General features: G+C 44.3%; 5 protein-coding genes across 5 annotated transcripts; 2 read left to right on the top strand and 3 right to left on the bottom strand.

Annotated features, from left to right (window-relative positions):
• Positions 1-991: 991 nt before the first annotated feature.
• Positions 992-1,683, bottom strand: PG994_001784 (uncharacterized protein; the record flags this gene model as incomplete). The annotated part of the gene is made up of 2 exons (XM_066853193.1): positions 992-1,348; positions 1,399-1,683. 2 exons carry the CDS (start codon positions 1,681-1,683, stop codon positions 992-994), a joined length of 642 nt encoding a protein of 213 aa, XP_066721334.1.
• Positions 1,684-2,793: 1,110 nt separating this feature from the next.
• On the bottom strand, positions 2,794-3,573 carry PG994_001783 (uncharacterized protein; the record flags this gene model as incomplete). Its single annotated transcript, XM_066853192.1, has 1 exon — positions 2,794-3,573. The coding sequence occupies one exon, from the start codon at positions 3,571-3,573 to the stop codon at positions 2,794-2,796; it is 780 nt and encodes a 259-aa protein (XP_066721333.1).
• Positions 3,574-4,438: 865 nt separating this feature from the next.
• PG994_001782 (uncharacterized protein) lies at positions 4,439-6,597 on the top strand (the record flags this gene model as incomplete). The annotated part of the gene is given in 6 exon segments (XM_066853191.1): positions 4,439-4,522; positions 4,678-4,890; positions 4,955-5,108; positions 5,173-5,626; positions 5,686-6,087; positions 6,105-6,597. 6 exon segments carry the CDS (start codon positions 4,439-4,441, stop codon positions 6,595-6,597), a joined length of 1,800 nt encoding a protein of 599 aa, XP_066721332.1.
• Positions 6,598-7,125: 528 nt separating this feature from the next.
• Positions 7,126-8,102, top strand: PG994_001781 (uncharacterized protein; the record flags this gene model as incomplete). The annotated part of the gene is made up of 2 exons (XM_066853190.1): positions 7,126-7,256; positions 7,349-8,102. 2 exons carry the CDS (start codon positions 7,126-7,128, stop codon positions 8,100-8,102), a joined length of 885 nt encoding a protein of 294 aa, XP_066721331.1.
• Positions 8,103-8,840: 738 nt separating this feature from the next.
• PG994_001780 (uncharacterized protein) lies at positions 8,841-11,126 on the bottom strand (the record flags this gene model as incomplete). Its single annotated transcript, XM_066853189.1, has 1 exon — positions 8,841-11,126. The coding sequence occupies one exon, from the start codon at positions 11,124-11,126 to the stop codon at positions 8,841-8,843; it is 2,286 nt and encodes a 761-aa protein (XP_066721330.1).
• Positions 11,127-22,582: the final 11,456 nt, after the last annotated feature.

Raw genomic sequence — 22,582 nt, 5'->3', positions numbered from 1 at the left:
AATTGAGAGCATACAACGTACGAGGGAGGGGCCAGATCAGCTTGAAATTGAGGAATCGGATTCTGAGATATCTACTGTATCTACAGTCGAAAGCGATTGCATTATAGTCCAAAATTGAAGGAATGGTGACTATTTGGAGTTGGTGGTCAATTTATAGCTTTAATTTTATTGGGGGGTCAATTACAGGGGGGGTCAATTATGGGGTGACGTACGTTAAGTAATAGATGTCTACATACAAGATAATTTGTATCACGAGCCATCAACAGGGCAGCCCCTTCCATGTCTTCCCAATGTGAAGAGGTCGTCCGTGAGAAGACGCGAGATGGCAACCATTGGAACTGGGGCCTCTTGAGGAACAAGCTGTCACAAGTCCAGATCCACGAACCCAGCGACACGACTCTGGATCTACCTCAGGGGCTACGCAATCTGGCGGCTTCTCGAAGATGCGAGAGTCAATGACGTTGCGAACACTTCAACTTTTGCATGCGGCTGGCCAGTCAAGCCTTCTTGATGATATATCATTATTAAATTCAATATATAGTGTAGAGACTGGCCCGCCTGTACAGGGCACCAGACACATTTATATATGAGTTCTGAGAAACGGTACTAGCAATGGACGTCGTAGAAATAGTAGCTGCTTTGGTATGTTTTTGAAATATGCAAATAAAAAAGCATGCGGCCTACTCTCTCGTTAGTGTAACACGTTTCAAGCTGTCAACCCCTTTTCTCACTGATATCGTCCGGCGTTTGATACCGTCACGTGGGATAAAATGTGAAGATGGAGAAATATTTTCTGGGTGTATTTACAGGGGGTAAGAGTGCTATATAGAACAAGAAGGGTTGGGCGCATGTATGTATTGCACCCAGTCGTGTATGCGTCACCATCCGTCGCCATCCTCATAGCCAGCAGATTCCATCCGGCTGTGTGCGTCTGACCCGAACCTATTGGACAAGAAAACAATAGAGTAACCGAGCATGGCGATCAAGCTGTTTAGACGTTGGGGATGGCGGAGTCGGCGACCTTGACGGCGTCCTCGAACATCTGCTTGATGTCGAACTTGCAGGCGTCGCCGGCCGCGACGTGCTTCTTGACGTACTCCTCCCACTCGGTGGCGCCCTTGCCCTGCTTCTTCAGCATCTTGGCGACCTTGATGAGGGTCTGGATGCCCGTCTTGGCGCCGGCGGCGCCGTTGACGCCCGAGAGGATCTGCGCGGCGCTCTTGGCGGCCTCCTTCCAGACGGCGCAGGTGACCCGGCCCAGGGCAGGCAGCGAGGCGACGAAGGTCTCGCCGGCCCAGTTGACGAGCGGGAGGTTGCATTTGCACTCGCCCAGCGTGTAGCTCTTGCCCTTGGGGTCGCTGAAGTAGGGGGCGCCTTGGTGTTCATGAGGCAGCTGACGCTTTGGACCTTTCCGCTCTTGTTGGCCTTGGCCATCAGCGCCTTCTGGTCGCCGCATTTGGGCGCGCACAGCTTCTTGTAGTCCGAGTAGCCCGGGATGTCGCCCTTGTAGGAGCGGCACAGGCCGCGCTCCTTCAGCACGCCCGTCTCCCGATCGTAGTCCTTCTGGGACATGTTACTGCCGCGCTCCTCGAGGCTGCTGCTGCTGCGCTCTTCCATGTTGATGGCGGCGCCTGAGACAGAGGCGACCGCGGCGAGGAAAAGGGTGGCGATGGTGAACTTCATCTTGGCGGGTTGGGGAGTTTTGATGGTTGGTGGTATGTAATAGTAGAATTAGAAGTTGAAGAGCTGGGCTTTTGAGTGAGAACTGTTAAGAGGCAATGTTCTTTGATGCTACTCGTTGTTGGATGGTGAAAAAGGGAAGACATTTGAGCGACACTTTCACGAACTCTTATAATCACCCCATATTCCCACCAAACCTCGGCTTGTAAGCGCAGATTGAGCGCTGATATCATATCACTGAAGCCGGACAGTAAACATCACGATCCTATTACTTGCCATATGAGTCTAAAGATAGAAACTATGAGCGTAGGACCCAGTGTTGTAGATGGTGGAGACTCTATCCGTAGTAAGCATGCCATCGTTGAATGGAGATGTTGGACGGGCCGCACTGCCTTGATCTTTCATTCTTACTGTAATTTCCACAATATTGTTTACCGGAAGCCACGTGCATTGCCGATCTGTTTCTGAAAACGAAATTTCAGATGACAACTGGCGCTTTTGGGAGCATGAATAGTAAAAACCAAACACCTCGGGAACCCACCGGTTCGGCGACCTGACATTTCTGGGGGTGGAGACCTGAGCGGTGTATAGCCCGGTTGTGCCGAGGTGAATACTCCAAATGAAGCACAAGAAGGTTGCTGAGATGAAAGGCTACTTAGGGCAGGGTGCATAGTTTGCATGGCCGGCTCCTCTCGTAAGTAGGTGAAGTTCATTACACTGTAAAAGTCAAGTGGTGGTTGTGGTTCATCGTGGCCTTCGAGTCATTAATAGATATGATCCCAGGTGTTAATTATTCTTGGGGGTGACTCGCAGTTGGAAAAAGAATGCCTTGTTATCTCTGAATACATTCTAAGACTGAACAGTCATAGGTAATCATTATCAATACAACGGCAGAGGATGTTCGGGTAGTGAGTGTATGTATCCAGTCGGACACAAAGTGTTCAACTCTCGATTGCTAAACATCAGCGTAATACAGTATTACAATACTCGCATGCTAAACATGGAAATGCCTTCTAGCATTCGTACGCACTCTCAAATCAAATGCCCAAAACGCCGCCTTATGCAATGTGCTGTGGTATCCTCAATGCTTCGACGCACAATACCATTCCCATCTTACACCATGAACGACTCGCCACAACCACATTCTTCCTCTACGAGATGGTTAGCTGCACGAAGCCGTGATGTTGTTAGGACGGAGAAGGGCTTACTTATATTGGGGTTCCTGAAAACGAACCGCTCATTCAACTTATCCTCCACCCAGTCCATTTCACTTCCGATGATGCTGAACAGGGCTTTGCTGTCGATGAGCACCTTGACCCCATCCTGCTCAACCTCTTCGTCAAAGGCGGCTGGCTTATCGACGTACTCGAGATGGTATGCGAGTCCGCTGCACCCCCTATTGCGCACGCCGACTCGGATCAGCTTCGGCTCGGGTCCCTCGACGAGGTTTCGCAGGTGTTCCACAGCGGTGGGTGTAAGCTTCATTGCCGCCTTGCGCGGTCGGAGCTTCCGCTTGCGCTCTGGCGGGGCTACACGTTTGGTCTTCTGGGCTTCCTTCTCATTCACGGTAGGGTCGGGACTGGTTGTGGATGGAGAGGAAGCTGATGCGGACGACTGAGGGGTCCTCGTCTCAGGGGCCTGAGGTACAGGACCGGCTATCGAGGTATCGGGGATGTCATTACTGCGCGGTTGAGGCGGTGGTCGCGATAGCGGGTATGGCTGGTAGGCTCGAGGTGTTGTTGTCTCTAATTTCTCGGATGCGCTTCGCTGACTGGTTTGCGCAAATTGTCGCAACATGTGCTGACACGGTCGGAAAGATGACGGGGCAGTGACTGGGCGACCAAACAGCAGCGAGGCTGTCCTCCTCTCCAAGACTATGCGCGGCGCATTCATCGTGGTCGGCTTTCTCTGGATTTACTATTACTGGAGGCGAAGTTGAAGATTTTGCCACATTCGCCTTCGGACAGCGGCGTTCTTGCTTTCTCGAGGTGCGGTGCGATTGTCAAAGGAGGTAACAAGAAAAGGGTAATTAGGTAGCGTTAAAAGAAAGACACAAGAGGGAACCAACCGCACTCTGTTGGGTTGGGAATCCAGGTGTTGGGGCAGATGTGCTGCAATGGTTCGATTACAGCTTGTTTGTTGGTTGATATTCGTAGCCGTTGCCTCTTGTTGCTTGCTAACAAACCCAAGGGTTCCTAAAGTTGCCGATGCCGATGACATAGAGATCGAACGACGACCGATAAGTCCGATCCAATCCGGGCCAATGGGAAGCTCGTGAATGTCATCGGGAAAAGCCATGATGCGTATCGATAAGCTCCCAGCGGGTCATAGATAGTCCGGCGACAGCTGATGCAGACCCAGCTGGACCCAATCACAGCAGAGACCCATTAATGCTCAGCGGGATTAAACGTTCCCTGCTCCGTGGCAAGAACAGCTCGCTCACGACCCTGCGCCCTGCGCCTGTACTGGGGCAATGCGACGCAATTGGGACAGCTAAAAATAATAATTGCATGTCGATCCGGTGTCAGCTAAGTTGTCTGTGGCGCTGAGGACAGGTTGGCGCTCAGGGATCTGGAACAAAACAAAGCTGTAGAGACAAGCAGCCTTCGTTTCTTGTGCGCAGATTATAAGATTTCATTGACTAGGGGGAAAAGCTTGGTTTAATTTGCATCGCTCGTGTTCATTACTTCACTTCCTGCCCAAGTCCTGCCGCTCTCGAGTCCATCCATGTGTCGACCCGCCATTACGCGACAACGACATGGAGGCATCTCCCCTGACACAGCAGGCCCGACCTGATGTGTTCCAACCCAAGATTGTACAGCTATACGAAGCTCTTTTCAAGGTTAGGATGTTCTAGACGCCCCTATTCATGAATCCAAATCCAAAGATCTACGAAAGCTGACTTCTGAATTGACAAGGTACGTTTCCACGCCCATGGCGCATGCCGTGTTTTAAACGAGAAGCGTCCGAATCGCTGACGATCCGCCGAATCCCCAGGAAGATGACGAGATTGATGGCGACGGCGAAAAGACCGAGGGCTTCTGGCGCGAGTTCTTCCTCCTAAAACCAGACCGAGCCTCCTTGCAACGCATACTGGGAGAGTTGAGCCCCGACGACCTGATAAGCCTACAAGGACAGACGAGGCGACTGTTTTCCCGATCGGTCGCGTGCCTCAAGAAGGGCGGGTCCGCCACTGCACATGCGCTCGAGGTGCGTCTATGATGGCTTTGCGCTCGAGAAAAATGCGAACGAATGTACTGACTGTTTGCGCAAGACATTGACGACCTTCTTTTTGGCCGTCCTGCCCAAGAAGTATACGAATCCATCCTCGGATATTATCGCCATCTTGGCGGGCTTGGATCATGTTGATACCGCGTTCATGGAATTTGTTGGAGCGCTGGATAGTATCATACGCACCGGAAATGCGCGTAAGTTCGTCCGTGAGCAGGCTATCTCAGTCCTAAATGCTGATAAGAACGTACTGCATTTTAGTCGACGTGCGCCAAGGGGCCGTCGAGGTTGTATTGGCCATCACGTCAGGGGCATATCAGACAAGCCTTTTGACATACTTTATCCACAGGGACCTGTTCCCTGCCATGATGAAGTTTATTCAGGACTCGGACTCGCCCAGCCGTGTCCTGGAGCCTTTCATGCTATTGGGTCTCCTGGCCAACTACAACAAGTTTGAGTTCCAGAACCCTTACCAGCTGCGGCTCAACGACTTCGTCAATGAGGCAGCTATTCAGAAGGTTATCAGGTGCGTCGGCCAAACATCTAAGAAGTTGCGGGGGCAGTATGTCGAGATTCTCGAGGACCTCCCGGAAGGTTGGTCGATTATGACTGCTCTCACAATGTTTGGCTTGAGCTCTATCGCACCAGGTGCCAAAGCCGGCCCGAAGAAGCCTACTTACGATCCTGAGGTTGCCAAACAAATGTTCGCCAAGCTGTAAGTATCCTTTGCTCCCCACGGAGAGCCAAACCACGACTAATCCTTCTCTCTTCAAGTCCTGGTGAAGACGCAGCATTACTCCTGGGCACATATGACTTCAGTCATGCCAACAAGCTATTCTGCTTCAACCTAGTCACGTTGCCGGCTGAAAAGGGTGACGAACAGCCTTTCTCGAGCTTCCTATCGCTCACATCCTATCTTCTTCAGCACGCGTTCCTCTCGAACAGGGCCACAAACTATGCGCATCTAAGTCTCATGGTTTTGCGGTTGATTATCGAAGATCAGGTATTGTGCAAGCGACTCTGTAGTGAGGAAAGTAAGGTGGCAGTTCGTCTGTGTCGGCAAAGGCAACCGTATCTGCCAATGATCAAGGGAGACCGCATTCTTGCAACCAATGTATTAGATACCATGATTGATGGTATCAACCACAATCTGCGTCGCCGACTGGATGTCAGTCTGTATAACCTTTGCACAGGCATCATGCTTCGCATCATCTCTTACCTCTCGCGTTCACGGACGCGCTTACAGTATCATTGGTCGGAGCTCTTCCGCTCTCTATAGCACTTATACGTTTTCTGACGACTTACGCCCCGGATTTGAAGGACCTTCCTCATATCGAGACACTGCTGGATCTAGTCGTGAACCTACTGGCACTATCCTTGTCAGCAGGCGAGGCTTTCCTACCCACGCCAGCTGCTTACGACGATCTTTTCTACAAGACGGTAGAGAGTGGGGATCTCTTGACCAAGTTCCGCGATACGTACAACCTTGCGAATCGGGCTTCGAACTCCATCGATACTCTGATCAGTGTTACCACACACTATAAGTCATTGTTAGACGCAGGGGGTTCCAAGAAAAACCTCACCAGCATTCAAGTTACCGAAGTCATTAAGCAGGGCTACGAGACTTTGAGCATACAAGCCAAGGAAGGCTTGGACGGGGTGGGAAAGGTACAGAGAAGCAGATGAGAGGACGCTGCTGAAGAAGATGGCGAGAGCGACGGTGGGTGATGTCAAGATAATGATGGAGTCTTAAATACCAGAGAAATTCAAGCCGAAATTCTGCATTCCCCCTATCTTTAGGACCTCCGGCATTTACCAGTGTGGCCTAGTGACATGGCCGTACGTGTCTGGCCAGCTCGGATGTAACACGAGCAAACAAATCAATGCAACTTTGGTTTGCCATTCGGCATTTCCAGATCTGGCAACCTCACTTACCGACAATGGCAGCCGGTACATTTCCTCCGATTCCATGGGGGGGACTGAATGCTACCACGCAATGATGGAAGCCAGTGTCGACAGATCCCAAGCAAGTGCAAGCAAATCGACTCCTCCGACATGGATACTCTGGTCTTTCAATTGCTTCCGCGTTGGCTCTGCCATTCTTTATCATCGAATTCTGTCGGATGCAAGCCAAAGCTACTCGGACGTCAGGTCAGATATGCTCGAACAAGTTTTCCGTGATCAAACTTCGGATCCGTGATTTAAGACAATACCATGGCCGAATCTATCTATCGTTCACGGTTCTCCGTCTGGGCAGCCGTATTGGCAGTCTTGGCCCTCTCGGCGCCATGGACCTTCGGTTATATTGCGCCTTATACCACCACCGAGCCGATACTTCGGTCATGGTATCATCCCAAGGCATTAGTCGCGAGCCTGTTTGGCGGTTCTTCCCAACATTTTCAACCCGGTAGTGGTAACGACGTCGGCGGCGGACAAGGGGCGGCTCCTCCTCTTTCGTCTGCGATCCCCATCACGCCTACACCACAACCATCATCTCCCTCGACCCGCCCCTCCTCTACCTCACCACCTTCCTCTCCCCATCCGAAACCGCCGCCCTCCTGTCCTCCGGCGCGCGCGCCGCCTTCGCGCCCAGCCACGTCTACAAGCACGGCCGCCGCATGGGCACGCCCGACCGCACGTCGCACACGGCGGGCCTGCCGCGCGACGACCCCGCGGTGCGCTGCATCCTGGCGCGGGCCCAGGCTTTCCTGGGCCCGGCCCTGTTCGACCCCCGCCGCGACGACATCGGCCCGCCCCAGCTCGTGCGCTACGCCGAGGGCCAGCGCTTCAACGTCCACCACGACTGGTACGAGACGGCGCAGCCGCCCGCGCGGGGCGAGGCCGACGCGTGGCGCGGGCGCAGCTGGAACCGCGTCGCGAGCTTCTTCGCGGTCCTCGAGGACGGGTGCGAGGGCGGGGAGACGTGGTTTCCGCGCGTCGAACCTCCCACCACCGTCTTGGCACATGGTGGCGATAGCTACGGTGTGAACACGGACGACAGGTTAGCACCGATATGGAGGGCCCACGAAGACGGAGGCGTCGCGTTCCGGCCGGTGGCGGGGAATGCCCTGTTCTGGGTCAATCTGCACACGAACGGAACGGGGGACCGGCGCACGCTGCATGCGGGCCTCCCAGTCGATGACGGGCTGAAGACGGCCATGAACATATGGCCCCGTAAGTACTACAAATGAAGACGGTTACTGACTGGGCCGAGTCGAGCAAGTAGGTATGTAGAATTCGATTGCCGCAGATATACTCCCCCCCTATATATCAGAAGGACCACATAAGGAAGTTAGGGAACCAAGCGACCATCATTGATAGTAAGAATAATACATTCTGAACCGAGAAGCAATCATTTGATTGGTTCGCTCAAATTCAATATTAAACTAGGTTTGCGTAAAGCAGCATACGATGTGATGCTGCCATGTAACAGCCCTTGTGTTACATATATAGATAAAAGCCAATAGAAGTCAGTCCCATCGAACCCGACCCGACTCGAGGATGCCGGACAGAACCCAGAACGCCCATTCAGATCAATAGGGGGGTTAATTAGCCCCTTATCCGTTGTGCCTTACAAACACACAATCTGCTCAACTCAACCCACGCCTAGCAGCTGACAACGACGATATACCACCAAAGTAGAACACTAGTAACGCCGTGCAAAGACTTGCTTTTTTCCGAAAACACAAACGAGGTCCGCCATCACAGTCGACGGAACCTGATGATTTGCCTTCTCTACCACCGCCAGATGCCGTAAGCCAATAAGGAAAACAATAAAAGTCGCTAACTGTATATGATGTGACCGCCAGTCGCCGCCTCCTTCTTTATAGTCTGTAAGCCAGGGCCCCCCTTCCGCTCTTATCCGCAAGGTTCAGGTTATGCCACCTTCTATGAGGGATGATGCACCACCTCTAATTCTCAAGTCCGATCTATACGGCCCAACTTCCCCGACGGGCTCGCACTCCCCAGGCGAGGGAGGCACCGTTGTTCTCCAGATCCGGGTGTTGCCGCGCCCACTCCCGTATATACAGCCGGAGTGAGGTCCAGCGGGGCGGCATATCTGCGCACCTCTTCTCGTCCTCCTCGGGCGTGACCATCTCCTCGTCCCCGCTGGTGTCGGCGCTGGACTGGGAGCCGAAGCCGCTCTTGACGTTGAGCTGCATCTCGAGCATGAAGCCCTTCTCGATCTTCTTGCCGTCATTGCGCCGCAGCTCGCTGACCGCGACGCCGGTGATCTTGCACAGCTCCTCGTCGTACGCCCGCGCGGTCGCGGGATACCCCAGGCTGAGGTAGTTGTACACCTGCGTGATGAACGCGTCGTCGAACTCGGCCGCTATCCGGTCTTCCCGCTCCTTGCGGGCCATCTCCTTTTGGATACGCTCGTCGAGCCCCGCGACCATGTGCAAGCCACCGTGCTTCGACGTCCTCTTAGTGGGCGAGGCAGGTGCGTGCGAGCTGTTGCTACCGCCCAGTGACAGCGATTCAGTGAAGGCGGCCGCGAACGGATCATGTAACGTCGCCGGCTCGCTAGGGGTAGCGAGAAGATCTGGACCTTGTTGAAGGGCGCTGGTTACCTCGTTGGCTTGGGCCACGCAGTAGCCACGCCAAAGGCCGGTCTCCCCAGAGGTATCTCGGATCTTTTCCTCGGGACGGCATGCCCCTTGCGTCGGCCAAGGGTGGTCGGGCTCCATCCGCGTAGCCTTGGGACTTGGGCACATGCGGAATTTGAGATCAGACCCTAGCATAGGCGGTGCGGCAGCATTGCGCATTTCCCGGAAATGGCCGTCATCCTTCTCGTTATCGTCGTTGCCAAAAGTAGCGAAAGGGTTGCCGAAAGGCCCCTTGCGGAAGCCGGGTACCTCGGGCTGTTTAGTAGCAGGCCCTGTAGTAGGAGGTAGTGGTTTACCGACGACATGAGAGGTCGATGGGCTGTCTGACTCTGGGGGGTGCTGGTCGAGCGATTCTGGTGTTGGGCCACCGGTCGTCCACAGAGGGTCTTCAGGCGGAAGATCCATATCGTCCGAAAGTGTATCTACGCTCATGTCGCTCCCGAATCGGAAATGAGGATGCTTTTCGGCATACTGTCTCATCTCCTTGACGGCCCAGGGCAGGTCAGTCGATTTCCGTCGGATCAGCTTGGATGTGCCATGTCTCAATGGCTCCTCTTCCGAATCAGAATAGTGAAATTCCTCCGAATTGTCTCTCACGTAGAAGTGCTCTACACCTAGTGCTGGGACACCATTCGGGAAGGCGGATAAGGCGGATTCGAGTTCGCGCTGCCTGTGCGCTTCACTCGCAGCCACGGCAAGCAAGTAACCCGAGACGTCCTCATCCAGTGACTCCCTACGATTCTTCTCGTTGGTGCTCCTCTCCTCCCACTGATCAACCTTCACTTCCCGGGCGGGTGCGCCGAGGGTTAGATCATCAACGTCGCGAGTATCATCGTTGTTCCCTTCAGATGAGTCGTCCGACTCCGATGACGCAATGGTGTCCAACTCCATATGGAAAGAGGTCTTGGGAGTGCTCCGCCTCGTGTTAGGATGCGGCTTCATTGAGCCTTGCCTTCTAGGCGTCAGGTAACGGGAGGGGCCTCCCCCCTCCTCCTCGTCTTCTGTCAGAGTTGTGTCATCATTCCGGGCGCTGGGAGGGGGCCTGTTTTTCTTCGGTTTCGGGGCGTAGATGTGGTTTGTGCCGGGCGTTATGTCGGTCTTGTCGGTGTGTTTGGTGGCGGGACCTTGCTGGCCAGCACGCCTCGCCCTTCTCGATGTCTCAATCAATTGAGGGGCAAACCTCCTCTTGGGTTTGTTTTCTTCCGGGTTCGGCTCTATCGTTTCCACGAATTCCACGTGCGGCGCATAGGATGATGTGGGCGACGGGTCTGGGGTCAATTCTGCCGTAGGACCATGCGGATTCTTGTTCACGCGATAGGAATCAAACGTCGTCTCGATAGGCACGGGAGCGAAGCGCCGCCGGGCTTGTGTGGGCGGGGCGTCGGCCATGGGGATGTCGTCCACCTGAACGGAAGCATCTTTGGTGGTTCTGGTCGCTTCTTTCTCTGCTTCCGGCTCCTGGGACAAAGAGTGATTTTGATCTGGCGTCTTGTCCCTGTTCGGAGTCGACGACTTTACCGACTCCTCGACCAGTTGGGGTGCGAAGCGACGGCGGGGTTTGGGTGCAGGAGCATCGGGCATGGTTTCGTCATCGCCGGCAGCCATGGTGTAGTTCTGGTGCTACGGAGAAGCGAAAGCGGGAAGATAACGAGGACTGAAATCGGCGATAAGGGTGAAAACATGAAGCAACAACCAGCAATGGTTCACAACATGAGCAAGCAAAGCAAGCAACTTTTCCGGTCTAAACGCAGCGTCTATGGGAATATCGTGAAGACAAGAGAAGTATTAAGGAACCAGGAAAGTCCAGAGCTTCTGTCATGGCCCAGAATCAGCAACTCCCTCTCCCCCGTACTAGCCCCGTGACGCGAGTGCTTGGCTGGGAATCGAAACGTACGCACCGCTACTTACCTGCTGTAGCTGGCGGTCTTGCTTCGGGTAGTGGGGTTGTTCACGATGCTGGGACCCAGCCGCGGCTGCCATGGATCCAATGGGCTTTGTCTAAATCAAGCCAGGGGCGTCGTAGCATTGGGCTGGCTTGTTAATTACTGGGGCCCCTGCAAGATGCAAAAATGGAAGATGTTGCTTTACTTTTTATGTACTGCTGCCGGGGTGCGGGCTACGGCACCCAGCTTCCAACTATTTCTTTATTACAGTACAGAGCCTCCGGCGCTCTCATCTCATCGCAACGAAATTTGAAGCATGACGAGTTGAGTAGCTAGCTCTTATGCGAGAGCAAAGCAAACCACCCCTCGCAACGCCGTGAACTGTTTTTCTGCTTTTTCATCTGAAGCTTGTCTGGGAATGACAATTCGTTGGCTTGTCTCAACAGAAAACGATCCGACCTTTTGACTGGTGCACACATTAGAGCAAGTACCCAAGCAGCCAATAGCCCGTGGAAAGTATGCTGCATGCACACGCACTTCACACTCGCTGCGGCCAATAATAGGCTCCTAGTTTAGCTACAGAGGTAGTTCGTCGCTACATGCGTTAGTTGGCGCGAAAACCTCCACCGGGTGTATCTAACATATCTCGTTACCTAAGATACCGACCGTGTGTCAACCCGTAGTGGCTCTTTGGATTGGCCGTAACATTCTTCCTCAGTAATAGGCCCAGAAGATAAGCTTGATTGGTGGAGGCCGAGCCAGTTCAAGATGGATGTCCTGTTGTCTTGGACAGGCATGTCTTACCCCAGACGCCTGCCACATTTGTCTCCGACTCTCAAGAGTACCTACCTAGATGAAAGCGAGATCGCAGCATTGAATTGATCCAACTCACCTGCATCCAAGTTCTGACATCATCCGGTACATTTCATTTCCCTACCTCCCGGGACGCTGGCCCCAACTGAGTCACGAGTGAGTTCTGACACGAGACGCATTGAGCGAGTCGATGCGAGAAAGAAGCGTGAAACTATGGCAGAGGTCGACTGGGACTGTTATCGAAATCTCCAACTTAACACAAACTGTACCTACGGGTTGGTCCTGGAATCATCGATCTGAATAGACGCCCGGTATGCGCATACATAGTACATGAGGTGTGCGCCAACCTGGCTACTGTTTCTCGTGGTGCATCGTATTCACCCTGTTTCTTCCGAAGGGTTGTCTGCCTCTCAGCCTCCCGAGTCCCGCCTGTCCGTTATTGCTAATAGCGCGGCAATGGAACTCTGGACAACCCCACGAGCCACATCCCACGATCCCACATGATCGTTGCAGGTGCTTACTTGGCAGTGCTGCACGTTGGTGATTTTTGGGATTCTACGGAGTCTAGACGCTTTTTGTCAGACACACGACGGCGCCGACTTAGGAATGGACTGAGCAAACATCTATCCTGACCTGTGCTATGATGTGCCATCCTACGTAGACATGATGCTCTGCCGTCTGAAAGAGGCGGCAGTGAAGGAAGAAGAAAAGTAAAAGCACTCCCGTTCTTCGCTTGCGCCTGCGTCTGTGCATTGCCCGGGGGCTCCGGGGTACCTGAATTTTGCAGTGGCGCGAGTCAGGCTAGGTAATACGAACCAAAAGGGACTCCGAGAGAAAGAGACATCACACCGGCCGAACGTAAGTAATCTCCACTAGCCCGTTGATTGGGCAGAAACGGAGATGCGACTAGAAAATGCGAAAATATCTATCGATGGTAATAGAAAAATGGACGATCCGATTGAATTGATGGGCAACGGCGGCTCAAGAAACCCATCGGTTGTACCTTCTATCCTGGTTCTCTCCATCGATGCCCTCCCGCCGAGTGCTCGGCTTCAACGTCCAAGCCACATGGTAGTCAAGGATTGGGCTCGTTCCCCTACTCGAGTGGTCAGGCCAGGCGCCACGCACCACACGACCACGCCGACTTACCCCCCCCCTCCCACCTCCTCCACCATCTCCTCCGTCTAGGCCCGCAAAGGGGTTGAAGGAGTAGCCGGTCTCGACAACCGAATCCATTGCTCTTTCCACATTCTTCAGAAACCGAAGGCACAATCAAACCATATTCCCCCAGCCATTGACAGACACAGCGGACGCTTGAGTGGTTGTCGCTTGCAGTAGCATGGGACGAGCACGCAGCCCCGTCACATCGAATATTTACCCGGAACTGACCGCCTCGCTCACAACCCTCACACCGCTATGCTATCAATCATCCCCCATCATGTGTGGACGTTCAAAGAACAATTGCCAAGATATGATAACCAAAGCCAAGGCTCGCGTGACATTATCCCACAACTCGACCCAATCGGATCGGTTTCAGATTTAGTACACAATCCGCTCCAACATTCCCCGGATCTTCCCCGCGAGAAAAGACTATTCATAGCATGACAGGCAATTACACGTTGGTGCTAATCTGTATTAGCTCTGCCGGGTCTATTTGACTTGTTTTAATCAAAAGAGGCCTTTTGGTAACCACTCTCTCACGAGAGCTTCTCGCCACACTACGCATTTCTGCATATCTTGGTCAACTGCCAAGTGCATGAGGGGAAATGCATTATCCACGATACGGTCTCACTGCCTGTGGGCACAAGTGGCAACAATCACGGCCAGACTGATGGGACAATCGGCCCGCCCACCCAGACTCGGTCGAAATCATTATAAAGTGAGCCCATATCACCTGATGCACAAAGTATACAGAGAGAAAAAAGTTCATTATGTTCGAATGTTTTAGAGTCAGATCGATATTGATTTGCCAGTGTATAGGGCTTGCTCCAAAAATGACCAAACAACCACGAAGCAATAAGCTAAAGCACCCCCTCACGGGCCACTTTACTGAGCTACCCTTACCCTGTAATTAAGCCATTTCTACGGCTAGAATTGACGTAAATATACTATCTTTCGTTATTTTTAATAATAATACAATCCTTCGCCTCCGTGCTATTATCTTTTATAGCTTTTATAGCGTTGCGAGGCCTTCTTAATACTTCGACGTCGCTAGCTTCGTCCTCGTATACGACCTTACCCTTTAGCCTCCGCTTAGCCCGGCGTATGTTAGCTATATAAATAAATCGTTATCCCGGTGCGATTTTTACCTTTTAACGTACTTTCGTAGTCTTTTTATCGAGTTTAGTTTAAAAATAATCGACTTAAGCTTTAAGATGCGCGATTTTATTAGCGCTTTAATTTAAGGCCTTATTAGCCTTTTTAATAAAGAGTTATTAAAAAGGTATTTTAAAAATAAAGTCTATAATAATTAACTTTTAACTACTGTTCCGTAATTCCTAGTTATTAAAAGGTGTTTTAATAAGTATTAAAGTTAATTCGGTAAAGAAATCGAGTATTAATTCTTTCTTAACTACCTTCGATAGTTTTAAACGTGCCCGGGCAACCTTTATATTTTTTAAGATAACGTATTTTAATAATAACGGCTTCGAGCGATCTCGCGAATAAATTTTAGCCGTTTTTTAAACGTTTTTAATTATAAAAGAAATTAATATATTAATCTTAGCCTAGCGGTATATTTTTAGTACATTTATTTTCGTAAGTTTTAATTTAAAGACTATATTAAGGTACTTTTTTATAACGAACGTTATCTAGGTTTTAAAAGAAACCTAGTAAGACGTATTAAAGTTTATGTTTAATAATATAAAAGAGTATCTAAACGTGCGATAAAAGTCCACTTTTATCGATATAATATATAATAGCCGTAGAAATAAAAGTAACTAAAGTGCGTAGATTTAAAGGTATTTATAATAGAGTTATTAAGGCTGTTTACTTTATTAATAAGTTAAATTAATACTTAAATTAATTATTAAAGTAAAGAGTATTTATATAAAATATATAAGGAACGTTTATTATTATATATTTAATCTCTTTTTTTATTAATCCCTTAGATCACTTTATTAATTAATAATCCTTTTTAACTAGTTTACTTAAATCACTATAATTTATTAACTCCTGGTTTATTAAGAATATCGTGATCTTATTACGTGACCTGGTGTATTATCTATCTCTGTTTATCTAGTCCGTATTATTCCTAAGGTGCTGACCCGGGGTGGATATGTTAGGTGCTATTTATTATTATAATATTAATTATTATAGCTAGGGTTATAAGTAGTAACTAATAAGGTAGGTTTTTATTTAATAATTTATAAACGCTTCGAGTTATTTTAATTTCGTTTTAAGGTAGATATTAGCCGTATTATTAAGTTAAGTCGTAATATTATCTCTTTTTTTTTTATTACTTTATTTTTAAAATAATTAGTTATTATAAGTATTAAGCCTTACTTTTATTAAGTTTTTAATAAGTTTTCCTTTTTTTTTACTTTTATTATAATATATATTTATTATGTTAGATTAAATTAAAAAATTAAAGTTTAAAAAAACTCGCGAGCGGTCTTCTTTTTAAGGATATATTGCTTTTAACGGTTGTATCGCCGATATACCTTATTCTTATTATTTTAAAAATAAAAAGAATTATAAAATTACGGAACGCTTTTTTCGTTATAAAGAATATATTAATCGTGGCCGGTCTTATAACGGTTTTTTAGTAGCTTTTTTTCTAAAGAAGGTTTTAGCGTAGTAACGGAGACTCGACGAAGATAAGGAAGAGGTTAGCGAAAAGCTCTTATCGCTTTATTTAGAGCTGGTAAAGTTGCAGTCCTAGTTTACCGAGGCGGCTGGTCGTTTATTATGTATCCGGAAAATTCGACGCAAGGTAAAAGAACGAGGCGCTAATTTATTTAAGCGGGGAATATAAGAGTTAAATATTAAAGACAAGGTCTTACTTATTTTAAACGGCTATAAAGGGTGTTTTATTAACGACCTTTAATATATAAGGGTTCTTATTAACGTGGACTAGGCGGCTTTTAGTTTAAGCGATTTCGGGGATCTCGGCCCGCTAATTAAGGATTTCTTTATTTAAATTTTTAAAGCTTCGCGGCGGCACTCCTTAAGTATTTTTTAAGTTTTTAAGTATTATTTTTTAAATAGGTACCCTTTTTATTAAACGAGGTATTAAAACCTTCGTCTTATTTTTCTTTTATTAATAATTTTCTCGATTTTATACTCGTATTAATCTATTTCGATTTTTAGCTACGTGTCGATTAAAGTTTCCTCGACCGCTAGTTTAAGTAATAAGATATAAAATATAAGGTGTATCCTTATTATTTTAGGTAGTAATAATTAATAGTTAGTTTTTAAAATAATTTTTACGATTTTAAATAGTTTAATTTTTTTAAAGTCTAGTTTTACGCTTAGTCGCTTAGTTTTAATATTTCGTTATAAGAGGTAAACTTTTTCTCCCTCTTTAAAAGTTAGTCCTTTTAATCTATTTTAGTCGGTATACTTCTTTATTTATTATTAAAGGAAGGTGAGGTCTTATTATAGAGTAATTTAGAGTTTTTTTTTTAATTTTTTAATTTATATAGTCGCGATTAGTATTAACTCTTTTTTTAAAGGTTTTCTAGTGATGTCCGGGTTATACTCGTAGTTTATTTAAAATAGTGAAATACGTGTAGCTTTATTATCCGCGCTATTATATACGAACTGCGTTATAAGTAATAGCTATACTTAATTATTTTATTCGTAGTTAATGTAGTAGCGTAAGTATTACTTTAAGGTTTAATTTATTCGTTTAGTTTATTTATTCGTTTAAAAATAATACGCTATAGATAGTTTATATTTAATACCGAGTTATATTATAAGTAACTTTTAAAACTTAGCGGTGAATAATTTATTTTAATCGGAGATAATTATTTCGAGTAACTTATATTAGTTAACGATCGTTCGTAAGAACGTGTAAACTAAGTTATTAATATCGCTAAATTCCTTATATAATAAGAAGTATATATATTTTATAAGTTTATCTATAATTATTAAAATGCTATTATAACTAACCTTAGTTAATAGTTCCTCCGATAGGGGCAGCTTAATTACGAAGTTAAGTACGATTATCTTCCACGCTTTATTTAGCGATAGAATTAGTTGTAGCTCTCCGTATGGTCGATATCTAGCGGCCTTAGCTTTGTTATAGAGGTCGTATTTATTAATTACTTTAGCCACGATTAGCTTAAGGTTTTTATAATCGAATTGCTTGGTGATTTATTTCTAGGTCTTAAATACTCTTTAGTGTCCGTATGCGAGATGTTCGTAAAACTCCTTGATAAAGTTTTTACGGTATTACTTAAGGATATAAATCTTGTTTTAATAGAAGACGAGACCGTCGCGGTTTTCGATGTGATTTTTAGCGTAGTTAGCGGGGTTAAGGGTTTAATTAAATTATTTAAACTTAGTAACTTAATTATCGTTATATTAAACGAGGTTTATAACGTTTAGCTAGTGTAACGATATAAGGTTACCGTTTTAATTATATATTAAGATAGTCCGTGTCTTTGGCGAGATTTTTTCTTAATAGTCCGGTTATTAGCTTAATACGTTAACGTAACCGTTCTCGTTATTTTTATAGTAAATAATAATTAAGTTAAATTTTAAAAAGAATTTAAGCTATCGTATTTATTATTTATTTAATTCTTTAATAATAATAAATGTTATAAAGTTCTTATAATCGATATAAACCTTTATTAATTTTACCGTTTTATTAAAGTAATATCTTTATTTTTTGTAAGCTTTAATAATAGTTATTAACTTTTTAAAAAAAAATATAATAAAGTGCGACTTTCCGTTATCGTTTCATTAATTTAACTACCCTCTAATCGCATAATTCGATGCGTCGGTCTCGACTTTAAAAGGTTTTATAAGGTTTATTACGCGGAGTATTAATTCGTTAAGAATTCGCTCTTTAATATCGTAAAAGGCTTAGTTTTCTTTCTTTATTTATCGGAATAGCTCGTCCTTTTTCGTTAAGTTCGTTAGAGGTGTCGCTAACTTATTAAACCTGGGTGTAACGAACGCTATCAGGGGTCTAAAGGGAAACCTGGTAAGACGTACTGAAGGGTTTATGTTTGGCAATACGAGAGAGTATCTGAACGTGCGATAGAAGTCCGCTTCTATCGATACAATGTGCAATAGCCGTAGGAACAAAAGGTGACTAAGGTGCGTTGACTTGAAGGTATTCACAATAGAGTCGTTAAGGCTGTTTGCCTCACCAATGGGTTAGATTAATGCTTAGATTGATCACTGAAGTAGAGAGTGTTTATATGAAACACATAGGAAACGTTCGTGGTTATATATCTAATCCCTTCTTTACTGATTCCTTCGAATCTCGTGGATCTGCCCCGATCCTCCAGATCCGGCGCGGGATCTTAGGATCTGTCCCAGATCCCCAGATCCGTCACGTGACCTCCGCCCTTGGTTTTCTCTTACGGGGATGTTCATCCGTCCCATGGCCGTCCGGGGCGGCATCGTGTCGGGCGGCGGTCGGTCGCGGAGTGTAGGTGAGTTCATGTTGGCGTAACTGGCAGTCTTATCGGTGTTGGTGGTATCGTAGCCTGGTCGGGACATAGTAGCTCCGTGCCGGTGAATTGTGGTCCTGGGTCGTATAATTAGGCTAGGTCGTAACATTAGGGATAAATATCCGGTAATAGTTAGCTAGTCTTAAAAAGGATTCAATTTTTATAGCGCTTATAGGCGTAAGCTATTTTTTAATTATTAAAATTTTAGAAGGTTTTATCCGGATTTCTTTAAGGGATATTATATATTTATAAATATAATAGATCGTTAGTAGAATTCGCTCTTCTCTAGGTTAACTAGTAGGTTAGCGTCTTATAGTTTTTAAAGTATTAATTTTACGTGTTTTCGATATTACTTATCGTTCTCGAAATAAATTAAGATATTATCGAGGTATATTATAATAAACTTATCGAGGTATTTTTATAAAACGTGATTAATTATTATTTAAAAATTAATTAGCGCGTTAATTAAGTTAAACAGTATAGCTTAGTATTCGAAATGCTCGTATTTAGTTTAAAACGCGGTTTTTTATTCTTCTCCTTTTTTAATATAGATTAGGTTATATATATTAAAAAGGTTAAGTATTATAAAGATTTTAGTATATAATAGTTTATTTTATAAATCGCTAATTAAAAATAAAAGGTACCGGTTCTTAATAATGATTTTATTAAGCTTTTAATAGTCGATATATATACGCTACTTAGGTTTTCCGTCCTTACTTTTCTTTAGAACAAAAAGTATAAGAAAGCTTATTAGCGACGTGAATAGTTATATAACTCCTTTTTTAAGGTTTTTCGTAATGTATTCCTTTAAAGCTTTTTTATACTCTTAATTTAACTTATAAATCGGTATAAAGGGGGGCTCTTTTCCTTCTTTTAACGGTATCTCGTAATTTTACCGTGTGTAAAGCGGTAACCCGTCTTTTAATTTTTTATTAAAAAGGGCTTCGAATTATCGGTACTCTTTTAATATAATCGTTATAACTTTCGGTTTAAGCTCCTTAGTAATAACGTATACCTTAAAGACTTTAAGTTTATTAAAAGGTCGTTTCTTAAACCGCTACTTATTAATTAAACCTCTTTTTAACGTATTTTATTAAAGTTAGCCTATTTTTTAATTAATTTTAAAATTATTTACCCGTAATTAAGGTATTTTTAAAATTATATCGTATTTTATAACGTTCGTAATATTATACGTAATTTATTTATAATATTCTTCGATATTAATTAAAAAGTTCGCGATTTCCTTTTATATATCTTTATCGTTATATATTATAAATCCTTTATTAACGGTTTTAAATTAATATAAGTCGTCTTTTTCTTATTATTTTAAAACTAGGCTATTAACGATTCGTAATAAAATATAATTACTTTACGTTCCGTTATTTAATAGCGCTCGGATAGTAATTTTTTTTTTTTTTCGATTATTAATACGATTATTACGACCTAGCCTAATTATATAGCCTAGACCCACTAGTTAACGGCACGGAATTACGATGCCCTGACCAAGCTACGATATTATTAGCACCGATAAGACCGCCAGCTACACTAATATAAACTTACCTATATTCCGCGACCGATCGCCGCCTCGTATAGAGATACCATAATTAGCGATAGGACGAATGAGTACCCAGGAAAGCGAACGTAACTAACCATATAGGTCACGTAACGAATCATAAGATCACTAGTTTAAAAGGAATAAGCTACTAAGCTAGTAAGCCCGAGAAGCTTATAGGATTATTAATTAAATTAAGAATAAATTATTAAGCTAAGGAAATTAGTAAAGGAGGGATTAAATATATAATAATAGACGTTTTTTATATATTTTATATAAATATGTTTTATTTTAATAATTAATTTAAGTATTAATTTAACTTATTAATAAGGTAAATAGTTTTAATAATTCTATTATAAATACCTTTAAATCTATATATTTCGGTTACCTTTATTCCTACGGCTATTACATATTATATTAATAAAAGTGGACTTTTATTACACGTTTAAAAACTTTTTTATATTATTAAATATAAACCTTAATACGTCTTATTAAGTTTTTTTCAAAACTTAAATAACGTTTGTTATATTTTAATTACTCTTATTTTTATAAATTATTACCTAAACCTTTAAGTAATAGTACTTATAGGAACTATATTTATACCTAGGCTTAATAATACCCCTCGCTACGGGAAGGCCCCTATTATTATTATAAACACCTCTTATCGAGATCTTACTATAGAGGTAAATAGCGACGATAATAATTATAGCCCTACTCGATAAGCGTTAGCTAAGCGAATTAAAGAATTTAAGTAAAAAAGCGCTAATTATTAATACTATTACGTTAAGTTCGAAAAGGAACGTAACGAACTCTTAGCTAAAAATACCTCAGGATAGATACCGGATATTAACGAGCTACGTAAAAAAGTACGCCTCCTTCGTACCGCCGCTAATATTATCCAGACTTTTATTACTTCTAAGGGAGGTATAAAGATTAATACCTTAGTAACTTTCGATAAAATAAGTAAGAATTTCCGCGGATTCCTTATTTAGGTTAAAGCTTATTAACGGTTTTATAAAAGAATATTTTAAGATACTACTTAACGAGTTATTTACGTCGCCTCGTTTTTTAAAAATAAGGCACTCGTTTAGTTTAAACCTTACCTAAACGAATTAGTAAAGAATAATTAATAAATTAAGCTATACCGCGTAAAGGTATAATAAATTTTTAAAAATTACGATAACTTCGAACAAGCTTTTAAATCATTTTTTTAAGATCTCGACGAGAAGCGATAAGTAAAAAAAGAATTAAAAACTTTTAAATAAAAGGGATTAACCGCCTTTTATACCGCCGAGTTCTAATATATTATAGCTCGATTAAATTATACCGAAGCTATAAAAATTATAATATATTACCGGGGTTAAAGGAAAATATTAAGGACGAACTTAGCCGGCTTAATACCCTTAATAATTTCTTTTCGTATATAAAGCTTATTATTAAGATCGATAATCGTATATATAAACGACGCCGCGAAAAATAGGGCGGATAATAATAATAAATTAATTAAGTTTAAGTTAATATAAAATAACTACGTTATTATAATAATATATTATTAAAGAATAATACGGCATATAGCTATTATAATAAATTTATAAACCTCAACGTTACTAAATACGATAAGTACGATAAGAAATAAAGCGCTATTTACTATAACTATTAAAAATAGGGATATTTTGCCCGAAATTATCGATCTTTAAAAAAAGATTTACGAAAAGTTCCGAATAAGCGATAAATTAACGTTACTAATAATCGATTAACCTTTATAACTATTAAAAGAAGTAGCGTTAATAATATATTAAACGTGCCTTATAGTAGCTTGTCTTAGATAGCTTATTATAATAATAGTTATTACGATTATTTAATAAATAAAGAAAGGACGAGATAATTCTTTAAAACCTTTAGACGATAAAGTATTAGGCGTACCCTCGTGATAATATAACGATAACTTAATTATAATAAAGAAAGTAATAAAAATAATAATAGAAATAAAGATTTAAAAAACCGCCTAGTCCGCGACGAGCGATAATTAAACGACCTTAAACGGCTTATTAAATTATTTACGTTAAAACTCGCCACCGAAATAGCGAGACCCCGAGACCTAGATATCGACGGATAGCTAGCGATTTTAAAAATTATACTTCTCGAATTATAAAAGCTATAATAAGTACTTATTATATATAAACT

This window comes from Apiospora phragmitis (assembly GCF_038363925.1).
Source record: "Apiospora phragmitis strain CBS 135458 chromosome Unknown utg000002l:1.0-5516284.0:1.0-5523493.0, whole genome shotgun sequence".
NCBI lineage: Eukaryota > Fungi > Ascomycota > Sordariomycetes > Amphisphaeriales > Apiosporaceae > Apiospora > Apiospora phragmitis.
Note: the sequence above shows the minus strand (reverse complement) of the source record. Positions and strands in the feature narration are given on the sequence as shown.